Genomic DNA, 18,934 nt, shown 5'->3' with positions numbered 1-18,934 from the left:
TTAATCAACCATGCTCTAGTCCGTCACCTTACAGATGCTAAGCTTCTGACTGACAAACAATATGGATTTAGACAAGCCCGTTCCACAGCAGACATTCTAACTGTAATCTCTGAACGGATATACCATTCACTGGACAAAGCGGAGGAGGGCAGAGCGGTAGCTCTAGATATATCTAAGGCTTTTGACAGGGTATGGCATGAGGGTTTCCTCAGGAAGATAAGATCATACGGTATCACTGGTAGAATACTTAGCATAATTAAATCCTTCTTAGATAAGAGAAAGATCCAGGTTGTCCTCGACGGTCGTACATCTAAACAATATGATATAAATGCGGGAGTGCCTCAGGGGTCTATCCTTGGACCTCTGCTGTTCCTGATATTCATAAATGACCTCCCCGAGAAAATTTCCTCTGAGAGGGGTATATATGCTGATGACACTACACTCTATAACAGACACGACAGGAAAACAAATGAACACATATCTAAAGAAATGGCAGAAACTCTAGAAGATGACCTCCAATCTGTAGTGGAATGGGGACAAAAATGGATGTTCACGTTCAATGCCGCCAAGACTAAACTAGTTTTATTCAATAATTACAAGAAACCTTTTCTACCACCTATAGCAATGGCTAACGACTCTTTATCTGAGACCACGTCTTTCAAGCTCCTTGGTCTAATGTTCACAGGAAAGATGAGTTGGAACAATTACATCGAGGGCATTGCCAGGGCCACTGCAAGGAAGGTGGGCTCTCTCTCTACCCTGCTAGAAAACTACTAACACCCGAAAGTATCCTGTACCTCTATAAGGCAACCATTCGCCCATGTATGGAGTATTGCTGTCATATTTGGGCTGGTGCATCGGCTACTAGTCTCTCGATCCTTGACAAGGTTCAAAAGAGAGTCGCAAATCTGATAGGCCTTGAACTGGCATCTAAGCTTCAGCCTCTGTCCCATCGACGAAATGTTGCATCCCTCTGCCTGTTCTGCAAGTATTATAATGGTAGATGCTCTGATGAACTGCAAGCACTTGTGCCCCCACGACGTGAACACCCTCGACAGACCCGACAGGCTGCAAAATCCCACCCCCACATTGTAGAAGTCCCTAGATGTAAAAGATCTTTCTACTCCTGTAGTTTCTTCCCCAGAACTGCTAGACTTTGGAATTCCATTCCAGGTCCCTTCTTCCCCAACTGTACTGACGTTCAGAAGTTCAAGTGCAACGTGAACCAATATCTTGCTGCCCAAATCCCTACATAGTACCCCAGTAGTTGTTGCCCCTGTTAGTAGCCCCCTACACCAAAGTGGCAATGTGCCTTGTATGGGGTGAAAATGTAATAAAAAAATTAAAAAAAATATTAGTAGTATTTTTACGAGTGGAATCGATCGTTTTGTTTTCAGGTTCAAACTTGAAAATGCTTACATTGTATTTTATGCACAGCGACGTTAGATTCGAAAAGGAATTTAGGTGCGTAAAGATGCATACAAATTAACGTTTTCAAACTTATTTTATCGTCTCTTTTGGATCATTCGAACATGTTCAAAATATTTTCTATTTACTTTGCCTCCCCCCGAGGGTAGAGTTAGACACCACAGTCGATTTTTAATGTGGAGAAAAAGAACAAAAATTAAAAATTGTCTCCGTCGTGAATAATTCCTCCTCCACTAACCGAGAACAAATACTTGAAGTGTAGCACCAGAACAGATACTACACTTTGAGGTATTTATTTGCTCCCCCACTGAGCAAATTAGGTACAAGGCCTATTTTTAAAGTGAGGAGTGAAGCGGAAATGGGGACCAACTCCCCGGGGAGTAGGGGAATTGGATAGTGACAATTGGTATGAAGGGTTGCCCCTACATTGACCAAGGTCTTATATGTGGGGTTTCCCTCACATATGGTCTTTGCTTGCAGTATCTGTCGAAACAGATACTACACTTTGATCTTGGTCCAAAAGCCAAGACTTATGACTAAAACCGAACGGTTTTACTCCTCGTTTATATCCTCTTATGAAGGTTAAAATCAATACATGATGTCATTAAAACTGTCTGGAATCTTTATTCTAATTTGGATTTAGATTTTATAAAATGTCACAAATCTAAGACTTAAACATAAGAAATCTAAAAATAATTGAAATAAAGGGAACATTGTTTCATTGTTGGCTAATGACTATAAAGCAAATTTAACCTTAAGCTGATATATTTGTATTTTCAAATAGTTTGTGTCTATATTATGGCTTTAAATTATTTTTAACCAAAGAAATTGAAATTTGGTAATATTTATAAATTAATGTCTTTTACGCATTGTTATAATTTCATAAACTTTGAAGTTATTTCAATTTTCACGAAGGGCGCATTGTAACTTCTGTTCAAACTGCTCAATAGAACCTAATATTAGACCCTTTACGAAAAGCGGCTGTTTCCGGAATTCATAATGATAAATTAATTAGTTTAGAAGTGAATCCTGTACAGAAAAATATATAAATATACCTAACTTTATGAAGTACTAGAAGTTCAGCCAGCTTTGCTCGGGCCTATGTACTGTTCATAACTTTATGAACACCCATTTTATAGCCACCTTTTGGGAGGGTATCTATTTTATATATATATATATATATATATATATATATATATATATATATATATATATATATATATATATATATTAAAAAGCTTGACTGATGTCCAGGTAACCTGTAAAATTTCAAGTGGTAGAGTCTGTAAGTTCAACTCGTTCAACTTTGATATCCACGGTCGTATATATATATATATATATATATATATATATATATATATATATATATATATATATATATATATAAAGCTTGACTGATGTCCAGGTAACCTACATGTAAAATTTCAAGTTTTTAGACCCATAACTGGCGGAGGAGTTTGGTAGAGTCTATAAAGGTCAACTCGTTCAACTTTGACATCTTGCCAGCCAAATTTTCGCCCAAAAGCTGATTAAAAAGCTTGCTATAAAATTTCAAATGTTGAGACCCAAAATTTGCTAAATTGTTTCTTACAGACCGCAAAGGTAACATCTTTTGAACATTGACACCTTGGTAGCCAAATTGTCGGTTAAAAACCGATACAAATTTTACCTTATGTCTGAATACACTTTATGTAAGATTTCAAATTAATTATAGAAAATATTCATAACTATTCTACTACACTATCGAGCTATCTTAAATGTGAACTTTGTGTTATTTATTTATATATAAATGCTACCCAAAGTTTTATATATTGCATATATACAAATATATTGTATATATTTCCCCTGAAAACCTATAGCAAACAAGGTTTTAAAGTATATTTTGTGTTGGTCTACCAGGCCACAATAAACACTACCCCACAAAAAAATAACAGCCCCCCACCTCCAAAAAAAAAGGTGGCCATATATTGGATGCTTATTTTACGTTACATTAATGTAGAAAGTGATTCCCACTTTTTAAAACAATCATGTGCTACTTTAAATCCACTGCACAATTCATGTAATAAGCTTTTCAACGAGCTTTCGTTTGTAAAATTCTAATCAATAGTCGACGAGATTTCGAAATTATAAAATTGTAAAAAGGTGGTATATATATATATATATATATATATATATATATATATATATATATATATATATATATATATATATATATGGTAAAAATGGAAATTAGTCCAGTACCATGGTTTAATTGTGGTCTAAACAGAATCATTCATATCAAATTTGATCTTGTCTTATCAAAAAACTTACTGTTAACTTTATACTCCAGGCCCTTCTGCTTGTGCTGTGATAAAACTTCTCAATGCACTTGTGATGCTAACTTAGGTCAAAATCGGATTGTTCCTTTTAAAATCGGATGTTTTCGATTATCAATTTTTATACTTATCGAAAGCATTCAGATGCAAAATCTAAGAATATTCTTAGATACATAAAACATATTACGTAAAATTTCAAAATATCAGCGCAGCCGTTTCGGAGTCCACATGGAACGAATTCACGCACACAGATATAGTGCCTTTTGTAGATAGATAGATAGATAGATAGATAGATAGATAGATAGATAGATAGATAGATACTGCTTTGGAAACTACAAATAAAATTTTAAGCATTAATATTCTTTTAGAAGTGAAGTAATTCAGGACGTATAACATAAATAGAATGAGAAAAATGTTTTTAACAGCGAATGGTAATTTATATATCCTTCCTACTATTATATAAAAAGGAACTTTCTCTGTGTGTGTGAGTTCGTTTCCTATGGACTCGAAAACGGAGGGCCGATTTTTATGAAATTTCACACGAAGGTACTTTATGTTCCTGGCAGTGTTCTCAGATAGGGTTTGTATCGGAATGTCTTCGATAAGTATCTATAATCGATAATCGAAGTAATCCGATGAAAGTAAGATCAGACGATTTTAACCAAAGTTAACTTCTTACATAGTCTAACATCATAAGTACATTTGACAAGTTTTATCGCCACACAAGCCAAATGGCGCAACATATACATTCAACAGTAGGTTCTTTAATATGACAGGGGCGCGTTCGAAATGAATGTTTCTATTTAAAGTATAATTGGAGCCTGTCACTTAACTTGCATTTTAAACTTTTATTCTAGCCTTTATGTATGAACAAATAAGTCTATAAAATCAACGGTAGGTTCTCCACAGTGCAATGTAAACAACAGTGTATTTTGGACTAGGTCACCACTTATCAATCAACCCAGGATTAAAGGATTTAGGAGCCGGACGAAAAAGATAAATGCAATGAAAAATAGTTGATTACTTTTGATGGCGGATTATAGCACATATTTTTTGCCTCCACTTCGAACATTCAAATAAACGCTATCATTTTTTCCTTTAAAATCGCATGAAAACAATAAATATAAAAAAAGTAATATGATGTCATAAAACGTCTGAAAAAAATAAATAAAAAGCGTCTAACCCATTTTATTTTTTTAATAAATTCCTTGCATTTCACAAGCAACTTTAACTCGCAATAAACATATTTAGCTCGTAACCAATTCAGGAAGTAAAACTTAAAAAGGATCGGGACTCAATTTCTTCAACTAAAGTAAAAACAAATGAATATAAAATTCGGGGTGCAAAGCGGTTATGTAATCATGCTATTTTAGATAGAAGTCATAAGAGTCGAGTATGGTAGTAGAAACCAGGATTGTGAGAAAGAAAGCGAACATGAGTTCACATATATGAAGTTATAGTTATGGGATGAGACACAAAGACAGTTTGAAAGACACGACTTTGATATAAGCAATGCACTTAACATACTTGACTCTCTCTCTCTCTCTCTCTCTCTCTCTCTCTCTCTCTCCTCGCTTTATCTCACATATGCACACATATTAACATTAAATTGATATTCATCTGAAAAGGAACATATCATCTTACGCAATTGATTTTAGATGGTCAGATAAAACTCATATTATGCAAATAAATGGCTAATTTTAAGAGAAAAGAATGAAGTAATTTAAGAGATTGAATGCGAACTAGGGAGAAGATGGCGTGTAGGAGAGAGAAAGAGAGATTTGAGGTCTATTATAACACTAGCGGGGGTGCCCGGGTGTTTAGAGGTGTGTTTGCTCTTGGTAAATCAAAACAAAAGAATAAGCGAAGTAACCCTGTTTAAATATTATTAAAAAATGTTAAAACTTTAAAAAAAAAAATAGAAAAAAACAACAAAAAAACTAACGTAAGGCAAACGAACGATGAAAAAAATCATACAACGTGAAAAATAGCTTAAATAACCCTGTTTCAATATTAAACCTTTAAAAATCGAAAAAAAAAAAAAAGACATCTCACACCACGATTCGAAGTCACAACCTTTAGATAATGACGCCGCGCTCTAATGAACTGAGCTAAGAGGACGTTAAGGAAATTAGGACGGTTTTTTTAATATTTAAAATAATTCATGTTCCGACGTCATTTGCGCATGCGTAGGGCCATCTTGTCATGAGAGGACGGTTTTTTGGCTACCCCACCCTGTACAAAAATGGCTACTTTAGGGTGAAGGAATTAATGTTTTGAGCCAATTTTTCGATATTTGTCGGGCGAAGGTTCCAGCTTGAAAATGATACCTATCTGGCTTAAATCCGTGGCCTGTGTCGAAAGTTTTTGTGAGACATACAAACACACACACATTTTCGCTTATATATATATATATATATATATATATATATATATATATATATATATATATATATATATATATATATATATATAGATCACGCTGTGAATTTGTAAATCTTTTGATTTTATGATGGAAAAATCCCGTTTTTAACATGGATTATAAACTTAAGTCGGGATAAATGTACGAACCCTTTCTCTTTTCCTCTCATTCTTCACCTCTCTTTTAATCATAAAGTCAAAAAATTCATAAACTCGGTTTGATGTCAGATTAGACCTCTTATCCCCCTCTCTCTTTCTTTCTCTCCCTCTCTCTCTCTCTCTTTCTCTCTCTCTTTTTCCTTTCTCTCTCTCTTTCATCGCCTTTTTCTTCTGTCCTGTTAAATTTTTTACATCATTTTATTTGTCTTAAAATTAGCTATTTACTTACATCATATGAATTCCATCTAACTATCTAAAACATTTATTTACTAATGAAGTTTGCAAGACTCTCGCTTTCCTTATTATGATCTTTAGCTTTAGTCCTCACATTCAATGAACGATGTTTCTGACCAGGGGGGGGGGGAAGAGTTGTTGTGTTGGGGGGGTCGATGATGGCATATCAGCAAAACATTAAAAGTTTCAAAACATATATGAAAAACTTGACTAAGCACTTCTATTTTTGCCACTGAAGGCAAAATGTTTCAATTACCGGAATAACTTTTTGAACGAAATGCGGACTAACGGCGGCAATTGTCATCTATTGGAACAAATTCATAATCAATTGAGATTCAATTCATATATTCACCAATCAACCACTCTGAGCCATTTCACCTAAACGGTCACTCGTTTTTAAACGTATCCAAATTATAATTCGATCGCTTGATCACACTAATGTTGGAGTCCTCAGAATCATTGCGCAAACAAACAGGAAATCTACAAAGACTTTTCAAAGTTACATTTCCCTCTTCTCAACATGCAAAAACTTTTCTAAATGAAACCAAAAAGTTCAACCGAAGCTCTTTGAAAGAAATAATTCGCTGAAAAACTATAAATGTCGGGCCCTAAATGTGCAGAAAACACTGGTATGTAAATATGAAAACACGTTCATTGTAGGTGATTAATATAAACGTATATGAATTGTTCCAGTAGGGGATTGCATATACGGCATAATTCACCTTAACACACGGGTTCCTGCCAGATCACCGAAGGTAAGCAACATTGAACCTGGTCAGTACTAAAATGGGTGACCATTTGAGAATTCCATGTGCTCTGTATGTACTCTCGACTTATCGCTACATTGTTTCCCGTCATCTACCACTTCTCCTTGCCATTGAACACAAGCAGTCCCGATTCAAAAGAGGTGTGGTTAGTGATTGCGCAACTCTTGCCTTACAATTGCACGCGCAGCTACCCTTACATGACATATTATTTAAAGCTGAGTGAACATAGTGAAATTAAGATGTGGTGGAAATTGCGGCGTCAGTGAAAAGGGAGTGCTGTCAACTTATTTAAAACACAAAGGACAAAACTAGGAAGTCTATCAGAGCACATTCTGCTGAAGTAGAAGCATCATGTAGATATAAGCATGGGACGATGCGACAGGGGATTGAGTTTGTCAAACATTAGGTTGAAAATTCATTTATGCATCATATCCAAGATTTTTATGCATTCATTTAGACAAAGGTGTCAGTGCTGTTTAGCGAAACATGTATTATCTATATTATCTTTGGCAACATGAATTACACAAGTACACATTGGACATTATGGTCATAGTATCAGCGTTTATGTAATAAGCAAATTGAACAAATTGATTGAAAACCGTTATAGACATAAATGTTTGCAAAAATGTAGCAGTAAGACTTAAGTATAAGAAAAGGCTGAATAAGTGTATGTATTGTAATAAACAACCAGTAGTTGCTATCGGAATTATTCGAATCAGCTTATCTGTTACGCGGTTGTTTTTACACAAGAATATGCGACTATTCAATAAGTGAACACTGCAAAATTTTATTAAGAGGAAAATGTAAATAGTAAATAAATTTTAGAAATACAGTTGTTGGTCCTGTTATAATGCTATCCAAGTAAGTATAATAAGAAAATAATTCAGATTAAAAGATACTGTAGTCCTATCTAGGAAAACAAACGTCATGACAAAAGCAAAACTGCTTATATCAAACGCTGCAATTAGTTCCTCGAGAGTGAAACAGTATGAGTAATTTTATGATATACAAGTAAATATAAAAATAAATATTTTAATAGTTCCTTTAAACAAGAGAGTAAATTTAGGTTTTTCATTTCATTATTAATACAAATCGTGAAAAAATGCAAGTGTAAATAAAGACAAACAAACAAATAAAAACAATTACAAAAATTACCTTGTTTTTGTAAGTGGAAAAATCAGAAATAGTCCCTTAACAAATCACAAACAAATCCAATTTTTATTTACCCTTCTGTTATCAAAGGTATTTCGGTCAAAGATAGAACGGAATTTTCATATTCGTTTTATTTATAGAAAGAAAAAACGACGACAAGCGGCAACGAACAAGAAAGAATCGTTTAGTAGATTGAGGAAGATTATAGTCTTAGATAATGTTTAGATTCTATGCCATCAGTTGTATTTTTGACTATTGACAACTGGTAATGTATGAGTATTTTATTATTATCTTCAATATGAAATACTTTGCATGCTGTAAAATTTCCCTTTTTTATTGATCTTCTGTCTTGCACCTTAGTTCATTTCAGATTTTAAAAAAAAAGCAGCGAAAATATGTCGGCAAATTGTAAGAATACTAATAAAAGGTTGCTGATCATCAACGTCGATACCGGAATTGACGATGCTCAGGCTATTATGATGGCATTGGCTGATCCCGACGTGAAAATATTGGCTATATGTACTTCTCATGGAAATTCTACCATTAAGAACACCACAATAAATACATTGAAACTATTAACAGCAATACAACGCACGAATGTTAGTATGAACTATATATTGACGGCTTTGTAATTATGCGAGGAATGCTGCAATACTACGATATTTTCTGAAACGAAACCTCTTCACGCAAATATCCGAGATATGTGTGTGTGTGTGTGTGTGTGTGTGTGTGTGTGTGTGTGCGCGCGCGTAGGTGTTTATGAGAAAAAATATGCTTGTTTAATTATATTTCACCCTTTACTTACACACATCCTTTAATTTATAAAGTTCTATGTAATTGCAGAGCATATACAAATAAATTACAAAAAGTTTATATTCCAAGATATAATTCTTATCGTTTATTTCTTTCAGCAATGTTAAAATATTCAATTCTTGACAGCACCTGTTCCGTAACATAGATTTATCCATATAATTATTAGCCAATTTTTAAATGTTTTCTGCTCTGACTCATCAGAAGAATACGAACTCATCAACTTTAAAAGAAAATAAGAGGAATTATATATATATATATATATATATATATATATATATATATATATATATATATATTGACCTTTAGTCCTCACATTCCATTGTTAGTATATATATATATATATATATATATATATATATATATATATATATATATATATATTGTTAGTATATATATATATGGATGCCCGGGTTGTCCGGGTGTTTGGAGGTGTGTGTTGAGCAAAAAAAAAAGTGGTAGTAGGAAGGCATGCTCGAACCCGTACCGCGAAGGAGGAAGAGAATGGGGAAAAAGAACCTGCGTCTTTGCTGTTACGACCACCGCTAAACCGGAAGTGGCGTAGGTTTAAATTAAGGCTAGACAATCGAAAAGAGGGATGACTTTCGAAAATATTAGTGAAAAAAGCGATCCCTTCCTGTAGAAATGTGCCTAGTTGAAGGTGAAAATATTAATGTTTTTAGCCAATTTTTCGGTATTTGTCGTCTGAAGGGTCGAGCTTCAAAACGATACTGATCTTGCGAAAATCTGTCGCCTCTGTCGAAAATTTTAGGCAGACATACAGCGTATGGAGATTTGGGAAAATCTCATGCTTATATTGTTTTCCTCGAACCTTTATCATGCAAATAATTTAATAATTGTTTAATTTAACATTGGTATTATTTGTAAAAAACGAGCAATCTCGAGTGATTTTGCTAATAAAAAAAATTTACAATTTGATCAAATAAATTCATTTTTCCATATTTTTATATGTTGTATGTCATATGTTTAATATCTCATTTAATTCAGATTCCAGTTTATCGCGGCTGCGGTCATTCCCTCGTCATCCAACCACCCCGTGGTGATGATTACTTCGGTAAAGATGGCTTTGGCGATTACGATGGACTTCCGACCCCAAACCTCGATTTAGTAAAACCAGAGCATGCTGTTTTAGCAATGATCAGATTAGTCAAAGAATACCCTGGTAGGTGGTAATAAGTATTTGTTCATATTTTTAAAAAAATCAAATTAAAAAAAAAAAAAAAAAAAACGATTATGGCAGTCCTTGCGATGAACACAAAAACCCATTAGGAAAATAGAAAGGATTAGAACAAAAGTGTGTAGTCAGAAATTGTTTATATTATTTGATTAAATATACTTAAAGGGGTAAATAGGGTGTAAAATAACACACACATAAATATATATGTGTGTGTGTGTGTGTGCAAGTGTGTGTGCATGTGTGCATAAACAGTTTTCCAATTTTGGATCATTTATACATATGTACGCACACACATATACACATATACATACATACATAGCTAAAACGTTTATATGTACTTTAACTACTTGGCGCAGTGATTACAGATGAATGATTAGCATAAAGTTCTCCTTTAGATAACTAAATAGTGATAATAGAACTATGAATACTTCTTTTTTCAAAATACCACGTTAATAAGGATAGCTTTTCTGTTATCGATCACAACATGTCGTACAATTGTTTTGGCATCTGAGGATATAACTGTTCATCAAATTATAACTTACGCAGAGCTGGGCTTCATCAGTGCGTTAGAAAAAAAAACAGTATTTCAAAAGTTATTTCAAAAGTTTCTTCGATCCACGAATAGGAACATTTCCAGATAGTACAGTCGGAAAAAAGGATTAATGCTGACTGTATCGTCATGGTTTTAAGATTGAGAGGAAATTTTTCATGCGTTTTTATTAAAATAATTTATAAAATTCTACGAAAAATCAAGTTTTATTAAAAGAAAATAATTAGAAAGATTGCCATAAATATTAATAGTAGCTAAAATCTGTCAAAATGTGGTATTATCGACAGTATTAATCTTTGACAGATCTTGCTTGCTAGGACTTCAGACATGACGTCATTTTTCAGTGCAAGGGCCTGGATCTATATTTACGTAGTGAGGGATGCTATTCCATGGATTAAATAAAGGCTTTTGTTCGAAATTTCTTGTATGTATCCTAGTTCATCAGAAAAATTCCCGGGTTCGACTAGATACATCTGAAGAAGGTTGGAGGTTACATCGACCGAAACGTTGTGAAAATAGCACTCAATATAAGAACAGTAGGTCTAAATAATACGAATTTAGTGAAGTTTATTTTGTTGTGTTAACAAAGTTTTTGCGGCAATTATGGAATGTTTGCTTAAAAGAGAAAATGGAGCCAAAGCGTTTTCGCTTCTTATAAATTTTAATAAGAAAATATTTAAATCGAAATCAATGTCTGTGATAAATAAAAATCAACAGAATAAAGATTAAAAAAGTTCCTGGTGTCATTAAAGAAAATTGCGATGTTCAATATGCTATGTGTATCAAGTACCAATCTTAATGCAAAATGCTTACCAGGTTTAATCGATAGAGTTACTCGCTACATATCGACGTATGACAGTTGTAATTTCTATTTGAAATTATTTCAACTTTAATCTAATTTGATACTGATGATTTTGTCAAAGTCGCTTTCAATATAGAAGTCTGGTAATAATTGGAAGGTTAAACTATACAACACTAACAACATAAAATAGATGTTTAGAACAAAATTAAACATTTTTTTATTAAACTTGTTTATCATATAATTATAATAATTATTTCTCAGTGATTTTTCTTGACAAACTGTTTTAATTTTTACACATTTTTGGAACCTTGTATAAACAGCTACATTCTTTTAAATGTTTTCTAGTGAATTTATGCAAATTCGTATTACTTGAACTTTCGAACTTAACATGAGACTGAAGATGAGAGCAATAGTCCGAAGAATCTAAAATAATACGAATAATCAATCCTCATCTAAAAAATTAAAAAACGTATTTTTAAGCAAAGTCTCAATTTCTAACAGAAATTTAAAACATACATTGTATTTTGATGATAACGGTCCTCGGTAAAGCTATCATGGCTATAAATGGTACATGGGAAATAGTACACTGGAATAAATAGAAAGAAAATTAGACTTAAAGATTTCAACGTTGGGTTAGGCGAACTTTAAAACAGACGGAGATAATATTAGCCGAAACATTGTAAGAATAGCATCCAAAATTAGAAAAACACTCTCAGCAATCCAAATAATACATTTAGGCTGTGTTTTTTTTTTGGGGGGGGGGGTTTGTTTGTTTTTTTTTTTGTTTTGTTTTTTTGTTTTGTTTTGTTTTTCAGACAAATAAAAGTTATTTCTCAAAGCTGGGAGTTTTAAATAAGGGCCAAACCAATCCCAGCATTTTAGAGTAAATGATTTAAATATGTTTTTTCAAGGAAATAGCTCGGTTTCGCTTAGTTTTATTTGGGGGTAAACGGGTAACATTCTCTCCCCTATAGCTGTAAAAAAGTGATACACTTACGCAATTTTGAAAAAAATTTCTCTTTAAGTAGGTATTTACTTTTTTGTTTCAGAAAAAAAACATGGGTTTGCTCAAGTCTATGTTCATTTCCTAAACTTTTAATTAATAAAAAAAAAACCTTCGCCGCGTAAACGTAAAAATATAGAAAACAGAAAAATTATTTTTTTTTTATAATTATTCTGGAGGAGGGGGTTCTGTTGCAACTCGGATTTAGGGTTAGTAGTAGGGTGAAGGATTAATTCAACAGTTGATGAAAGGCTGTTGTTTTAAGGGGGCTGTTGCCACCTGAATTTAGGATAAGTAGTAGAGTTAAAGAGAGATGTTTTGTAATATTATACTCCAAAACACATAACATTAATGTTCCTTATCATTATTCCGGTTATATGACCTTATAACACTATTTGGCTAGACACTTGCTCGGAAATAGAGGACCATTTTACGTTAAATTCTTATACCAAACTTATCTCCTATTCTAATTAGATTGGGTTTCTAAGGTTTTCACATCAACTCATTAAAATGGAAAAGGTTCCCCGCTTATATATATATATATATATATATATATATAGTACGGTTTCGTTGTATAACAACTCATCAGTGCGGCTAGACTAACACCTTTCTCTAGCCGTGGATTGAACCTACAACCACAGCGTTGATAGTCGGAAGTTCTAACCACTGGACCACGGATCGGTGCTCAGAAACGACCTTATCAAATCCCCATAAAATATACATTCGCCCATCACTTTTACAGTGCTCGAGCAGCTAATTTATTTACAAACAAACAGCGAGCCTCGCTTAATAGCCGAATAAGCGGTGGCTGAGATACATGTACATATATATATATATATATATATATATATATATATATATATATATATATATATATATATATATACCAAAAGTCACAGAGAGCAAGGTCTGGATTATAAAAGGGATAAGGATCTGTTTTGATGCCCGTCTTTGTAAAATAGTCTGATATCCTCTAAGCACACTTGGGACAAATTTCGCGGCGCAAATTTTCCGCATCTTCAGTTCCTTGCAAATAATTGTGCATGTTTTTAGTGAGCAAAAGTCAAATAGAAAGTTAAGTTTATATCCGGTAAATGATAACTGTTATATATTTAATCATGAAAGTGTACTTAAATACCTCATATATTTAGTGACGTGAGATCGATTATTTTGCAATGGCGTTTTATTTCTAATTGTGCACAGATAAAATCACTTTGGTTAATCTCGCCCCCTTTACGAATCTGGCGATGGCACACCGGATGTATCCTGAATTTAGTAACCAACTCAAAGACTGCTTCCTAATGGGCGGTAACTACCAAGGTAAGGATTATAAATCTTTCGGTTTTTTACCCCTAACAAGGATTTCTTTTACTCCTAACAAGGAATTGGGAGTAAAGACTACTAATTGAGATCATATCTAACAGAAGATTGTGAGGAAATGAGCAGCGAGATGTCTGTTCACATTACATTTAAACTTATCCAGGTTAGTACAGTGAATGAAGCAGAAAACAGGATGGCAATTTAAAAGTCTACCAGTCCAAGGGGAAAAACTATTAGAGTGTAAGGTTTTTCGCCACCTAGAGACCTTAACAGTGAATGGGAATGGACTTTGCTCCTAGTTGGTTTAGTCGGGATTATATACGTCGAGGGAGTACAAGTCAATGCTATGAGTTTTTCAGAGCACATTCAATTAAAGTACTTGGGATGTAACATTGTGGCGATCAGACAAAGGTTGGTACTTGGTTGATAGTGCAGGACCTATTAGATTTAAACTCTTTTTTGGATCCTGTCTAACAGGTAGAGACTAGTAGTAGATCCACCAACTGTAGCAACAATACTTTATTGTTCCAAGTGTTTGAAGATAGTTTTCTAAATGTTTTACTCTTACCTGAGATATACGAGATGCATTCAATAAGTTTCCAGACTTTTTTCGTATCTGCATTTTTATTGATAGTACACATATGAAACTCTAACCCCTTCGAAATAATCTCCTCGGCTGCAATTTACTTGTTGTTCCGTTCCAACAATTTCTGAAAGTCCCCGTGGAAGTCCTCTTGTGTGAGCGTTTCAATGACCATAATTACACCGTCTTTCATCTCCGAAATTTTTTCATAACGACAGGTTGTCCTTGAACTTAGAAAATAATCAAAAGTTACAGAGAGCAAGGTCTGAACTATAGGAAAGATAAGGAACTGTCTTGATACTCATTTTGGTCAAATAGTCTGATCTTCTCTAAGCACCACTGGGACAAACTTCACGCAAATCTTCCGCACCTTCAGTTCCTCGCAAATAATTATGTGAATAGTTCCAATGCGACCTCTGATCTTGTCCAAATCACTATTCTAATCGACAATGACCAGATGTGACCTTGCCAATGCAGTAGGACCCGTTGGTTGTTCTGGTCAGTCTTCCATTTGCGGCCGGTGCTTGTTAGTTTCTCTCGCGTCAGGGTTGATATGCCTTCGTCTCGCTGGTCGGTCGTCTGCTGTTGAAAAAGAACAGTAATTCACAAATTCGCCTTTCGGTAGGAAGGCATTCAATGCATAGAGGAAAGAAAGCAAACTCAGCTTCTTCTAGTCTACTGATTAATTTTCAAACAAATATATATATATATATATATATATATATATATATATATATATATATATATATATATATATATATATATATATATATAGTTCACAAATATTGAGTTCATATAGTCGCATACAGTCGACGATCAGTGTTTTTTTCTCTCTTGGTAGTGCGGCATTAGTAATATGGAGTGTTGTGGAGAGGGGGTAAGCGATCACGATAAGCTGCCCGACTGCTCGCCATTCAGCACCCAGTCCACTAACACCTTCCCTGTCAGACCGCCGTCGCTACCCGTAACCTCCTCTCCGACCCCGATATTGCCCATTTCCACCGCTTTTTTAACGTCTTCACCGCTTATATTCACTTATCTTATTCCATTTACTCAACAAACATAAAACAAAAAAGAATAAAAATCAAAAAACACCTTGGCCTGATAGCTCATATCCTCCCTTCTCTTAAGAAGAACAAAAAATTCAAGGAGAGAAAATATTATCACTTCACAAACCTTTATACTCTGTCTTTTTTTCTTTCCTTTTCAACCGACCATTCGATAATCAAAAAGAAGCACTCCTCAAAGCGCTTGCCCAAACAATAGAAAGAACACGTAAAAGTAGTTTTCTTCTTACCCAACGTGCACCGATTCGAGTGATCCTGAGCGACCGATGTCAAATCTCACAATCTTAGCGTTTTCTTGGGATGAAGAAAAAAAGTTCATGATCTTCAGAAAAAAAAACGATTACCTCTTTCTGTTCGTTATGGGGTGGTACTTCTTTTGTGTGTGTTTAAGTCTTTTCTTTTCAGGTCATTTACGTGACCAAAGTTCACAATAGAGTTTATATACCGGACAGGATCTGCTATCCTTAGTCTTCGGACCCAAGGTGTGATCAGAGTCTATTATTCTGGTCACAGCACCACAGTATGATCTCTGATCTTGTCAGTCATTATTCTAATCGACAATGACCAAATGTGATATTTTCAATGTAGTAGGACCCGTTGGTTGCACGCGTCAGTCTTCCATTCGCGGCCGGTGCTTGTTTGTTTCTCTCACATCAGGATTGATATGCCGTCGTCTCGCTGGTCAGTCGTCCGCTGAGGAAAAAGAACAGTAATTCACAAATTCGCCTTTCGGTAGGAAGACACTCAATACACATAGGAAAGAAAATAAACTCAGCTTCTTCTAGTCTATTGATTAATTTTCAAACTATATATATATATATATATATATATATATATATATATATATATATATATATATAAATACAGTTCACAAATATTGAGTACATATAGTGGATAATTAGTTTTTAGGCCTTCCGTCTTTCTTCCTCTCTTAGTAGTGCGGTATTAACAATACGGGGCGTTGTGAAGAGGGGGATAAGCGATCACTCTCAACTAAATAACTCTCTTACTGACTGAGTAATTAACCTTTTTCCGCTCTGCGCATGATTATATAGTGCAGAGCGGGGCAACGGTGGGTGTTTCTCCCAACCAGTCAACCACGACAGCGTCACTTCTCCATGTCTAGAGTGGTTCCTTTTTAAAGAATCCCCACACAATCACACCTGGTGAGGTTGCGAGCTGTTTATCAGACCTTCAAGGTCACACTCGTGATTTCTAGATCAGATGACTGTCCTCGAGGTGTAAACATTCATTCTGCAACATACGGATTCGCATTATTAGCACCAGTTCACCGCATATGCTTCCGCCCAACATTTAAAGTGACATCGTTGTTGACGGATAAAACCCAAGATGAATATAACACAATCATTTATTATTTTCTGATTTTCTCTCAGTAGAAATTTTTACTGTTGCCCGGGCGCACCATATTTAATAAAGAGTTATGTTTTCTCGTGTTTATAGTGAATTTAAAATTTTCGCTCCCTGCCTTGGGGAGCCCAACCACCCTTCGGCTCGGTCATGTCACACAACACTGGCATCAAACTGTGCACTTATTGTCTCTATAGACACACGACGGTCCTTATCCATGAAATTCTTTATTTGGCCAATCAACTCTAGTGTTCTGATTTCCTTACTCCACACCTCTCATTATTCCTCACAGACTTCCCGCCTTTCGTGAATCTCTTATGCCACTCAAAAACTGATGCTCGTTTCATGCAAGATAGTTCAAAAGCAGTCTTAATAATTCCATACGTTTCTGTGGCATTTTTCCAAGTTTAAAACAGAATTTTATTACATATTGGTCTTCTAATGTCCTCACGCCCAAATCGCATTTTTTAATTCACCAGCTTTGACAATCAGGCTTTAGTAGGGTGTATTCCTATTCTTGCTGTAGGTGTATATTTGAACCTGAAATAAAAAAAAAATCAAAAGATGTATAGCAACAACATACTGAATTTTTAAGAGTCTACCGCATATTTGAATGTCTGTACAAAAAAGTTTGGAAACTTATTGAAGACACCTTGTAGATTCAGGATTGCTGTATAAATTTTGCCATTCAAATAATTACTTATTATTTCATTCAATTTCAACCGATCTTTCTACAAAACCTAACCCTGTGTAATCTTTATCTATATAAAATTAAGTACATATTTTGGTACTTTTATGTATACGATTAACCCAGAAACTAATTAAGAGATCGTTATGAATTTTGGAACACAGTTAATAGTTGTAAAGTTGTGGGCTATATTTGGTTGAATTTAATTTATAGAACTGGATTAAAAACGGAATGGAAGTCCTGTATAAAAATTCAGATGAAGGAATTTAGAAAATTTCAAAAGATTAACAGAGAGTTTAAAAAGTGTGTTTCAATAAATTTTGGGAAACAATAAAATAAATAGATCAAAAATAATTTTTCGATGATAGATCTTTATTCTGATGCTTTGATTTTGTTGTCTTTTTATGCAGGTAAAGGAAATATTACTCCAAGCGCAGAATTTAATTTCTACGTTGATGTTGAAGCAGCAAAGGTTGTTTTGACAGAGTTCGTTTGTGAGATGTATATCGCCACTTGGGAATTGTGTATGGATTCAGCTTTACCATGGGTAAGATCAAAGAAAGCTTCGTTTTTTTTTTTGTTTTTGTTTTTTGTTTTTTGTTGTTGTTTTTTTTTTTTCTTTTCAATTTTCAAGGTACTTTCCATTTAGCAAGGACCGAAGGTCACTCGGGGATAAGGATTAATGAGTGTACGGTGGTCACTGGGACAACAGCATAGTAACCATTAATGATGGAAATTGAGTAGATTTTGACGGGGACGGCTGAACAAGAACTCGTTTGCATTAGACTTGAAGACTCCAATATTGTAGTTAGTTGAAAAGTAGCCCAACGGAACAGAGTTCCATAGATGTACAGTTCTAAGAATTAATATTTGTTCATGGAATTTGTGTTTAGATTTAGGCACAGATAGAAAGTGGGGGAAATTAAGTGGGGAATAGAAGTTAAAGCTTGACGAGTGTTTTTTTTTTTGTGTGTGAAAGTTTGACAGGGGGAAGGCATGAATTGGAACTCAGAAAAGCACTGGCCATGAAAATAAAGATAGAGCCGATACAGGTCCGCAGTGCCTTTTC

General features: G+C 34.3%; 1 protein-coding gene across 1 annotated transcript in view; it reads left to right on the top strand.

Moving 5' to 3' along the window:
- Positions 1-8,826: 8,826 nt before the first annotated feature.
- LOC145283871 (nucleoside hydrolase-like) overlaps positions 8,827-18,934 on the top strand; it is a 16,814-nt gene continuing 6,706 nt past the window's right edge. Inside the window, exons 1-4 of the mRNA XM_080132979.1 lie at positions 8,827-9,099; positions 10,295-10,469; positions 14,043-14,159; positions 18,276-18,412. Coding sequence (XP_079989105.1) covers positions 8,872-9,099; positions 10,295-10,469; positions 14,043-14,159; positions 18,276-18,412 — 657 coding nt within the window. The 5' untranslated portion in view covers positions 8,827-8,871. The remainder of the gene's footprint in view (positions 9,100-10,294; positions 10,470-14,042; positions 14,160-18,275; positions 18,413-18,934) is intronic.

This window comes from Euprymna scolopes, chromosome 8 (genome assembly GCF_053919585.1).
Source record: "Euprymna scolopes isolate OS-2025 chromosome 8, ASM5391958v1, whole genome shotgun sequence".
NCBI lineage: Eukaryota > Metazoa > Mollusca > Cephalopoda > Sepiida > Sepiolidae > Euprymna > Euprymna scolopes.
The sequence above is the reverse complement of the archived record's forward strand: the minus strand, read 5'-3'. Positions and strand labels throughout refer to the sequence as shown.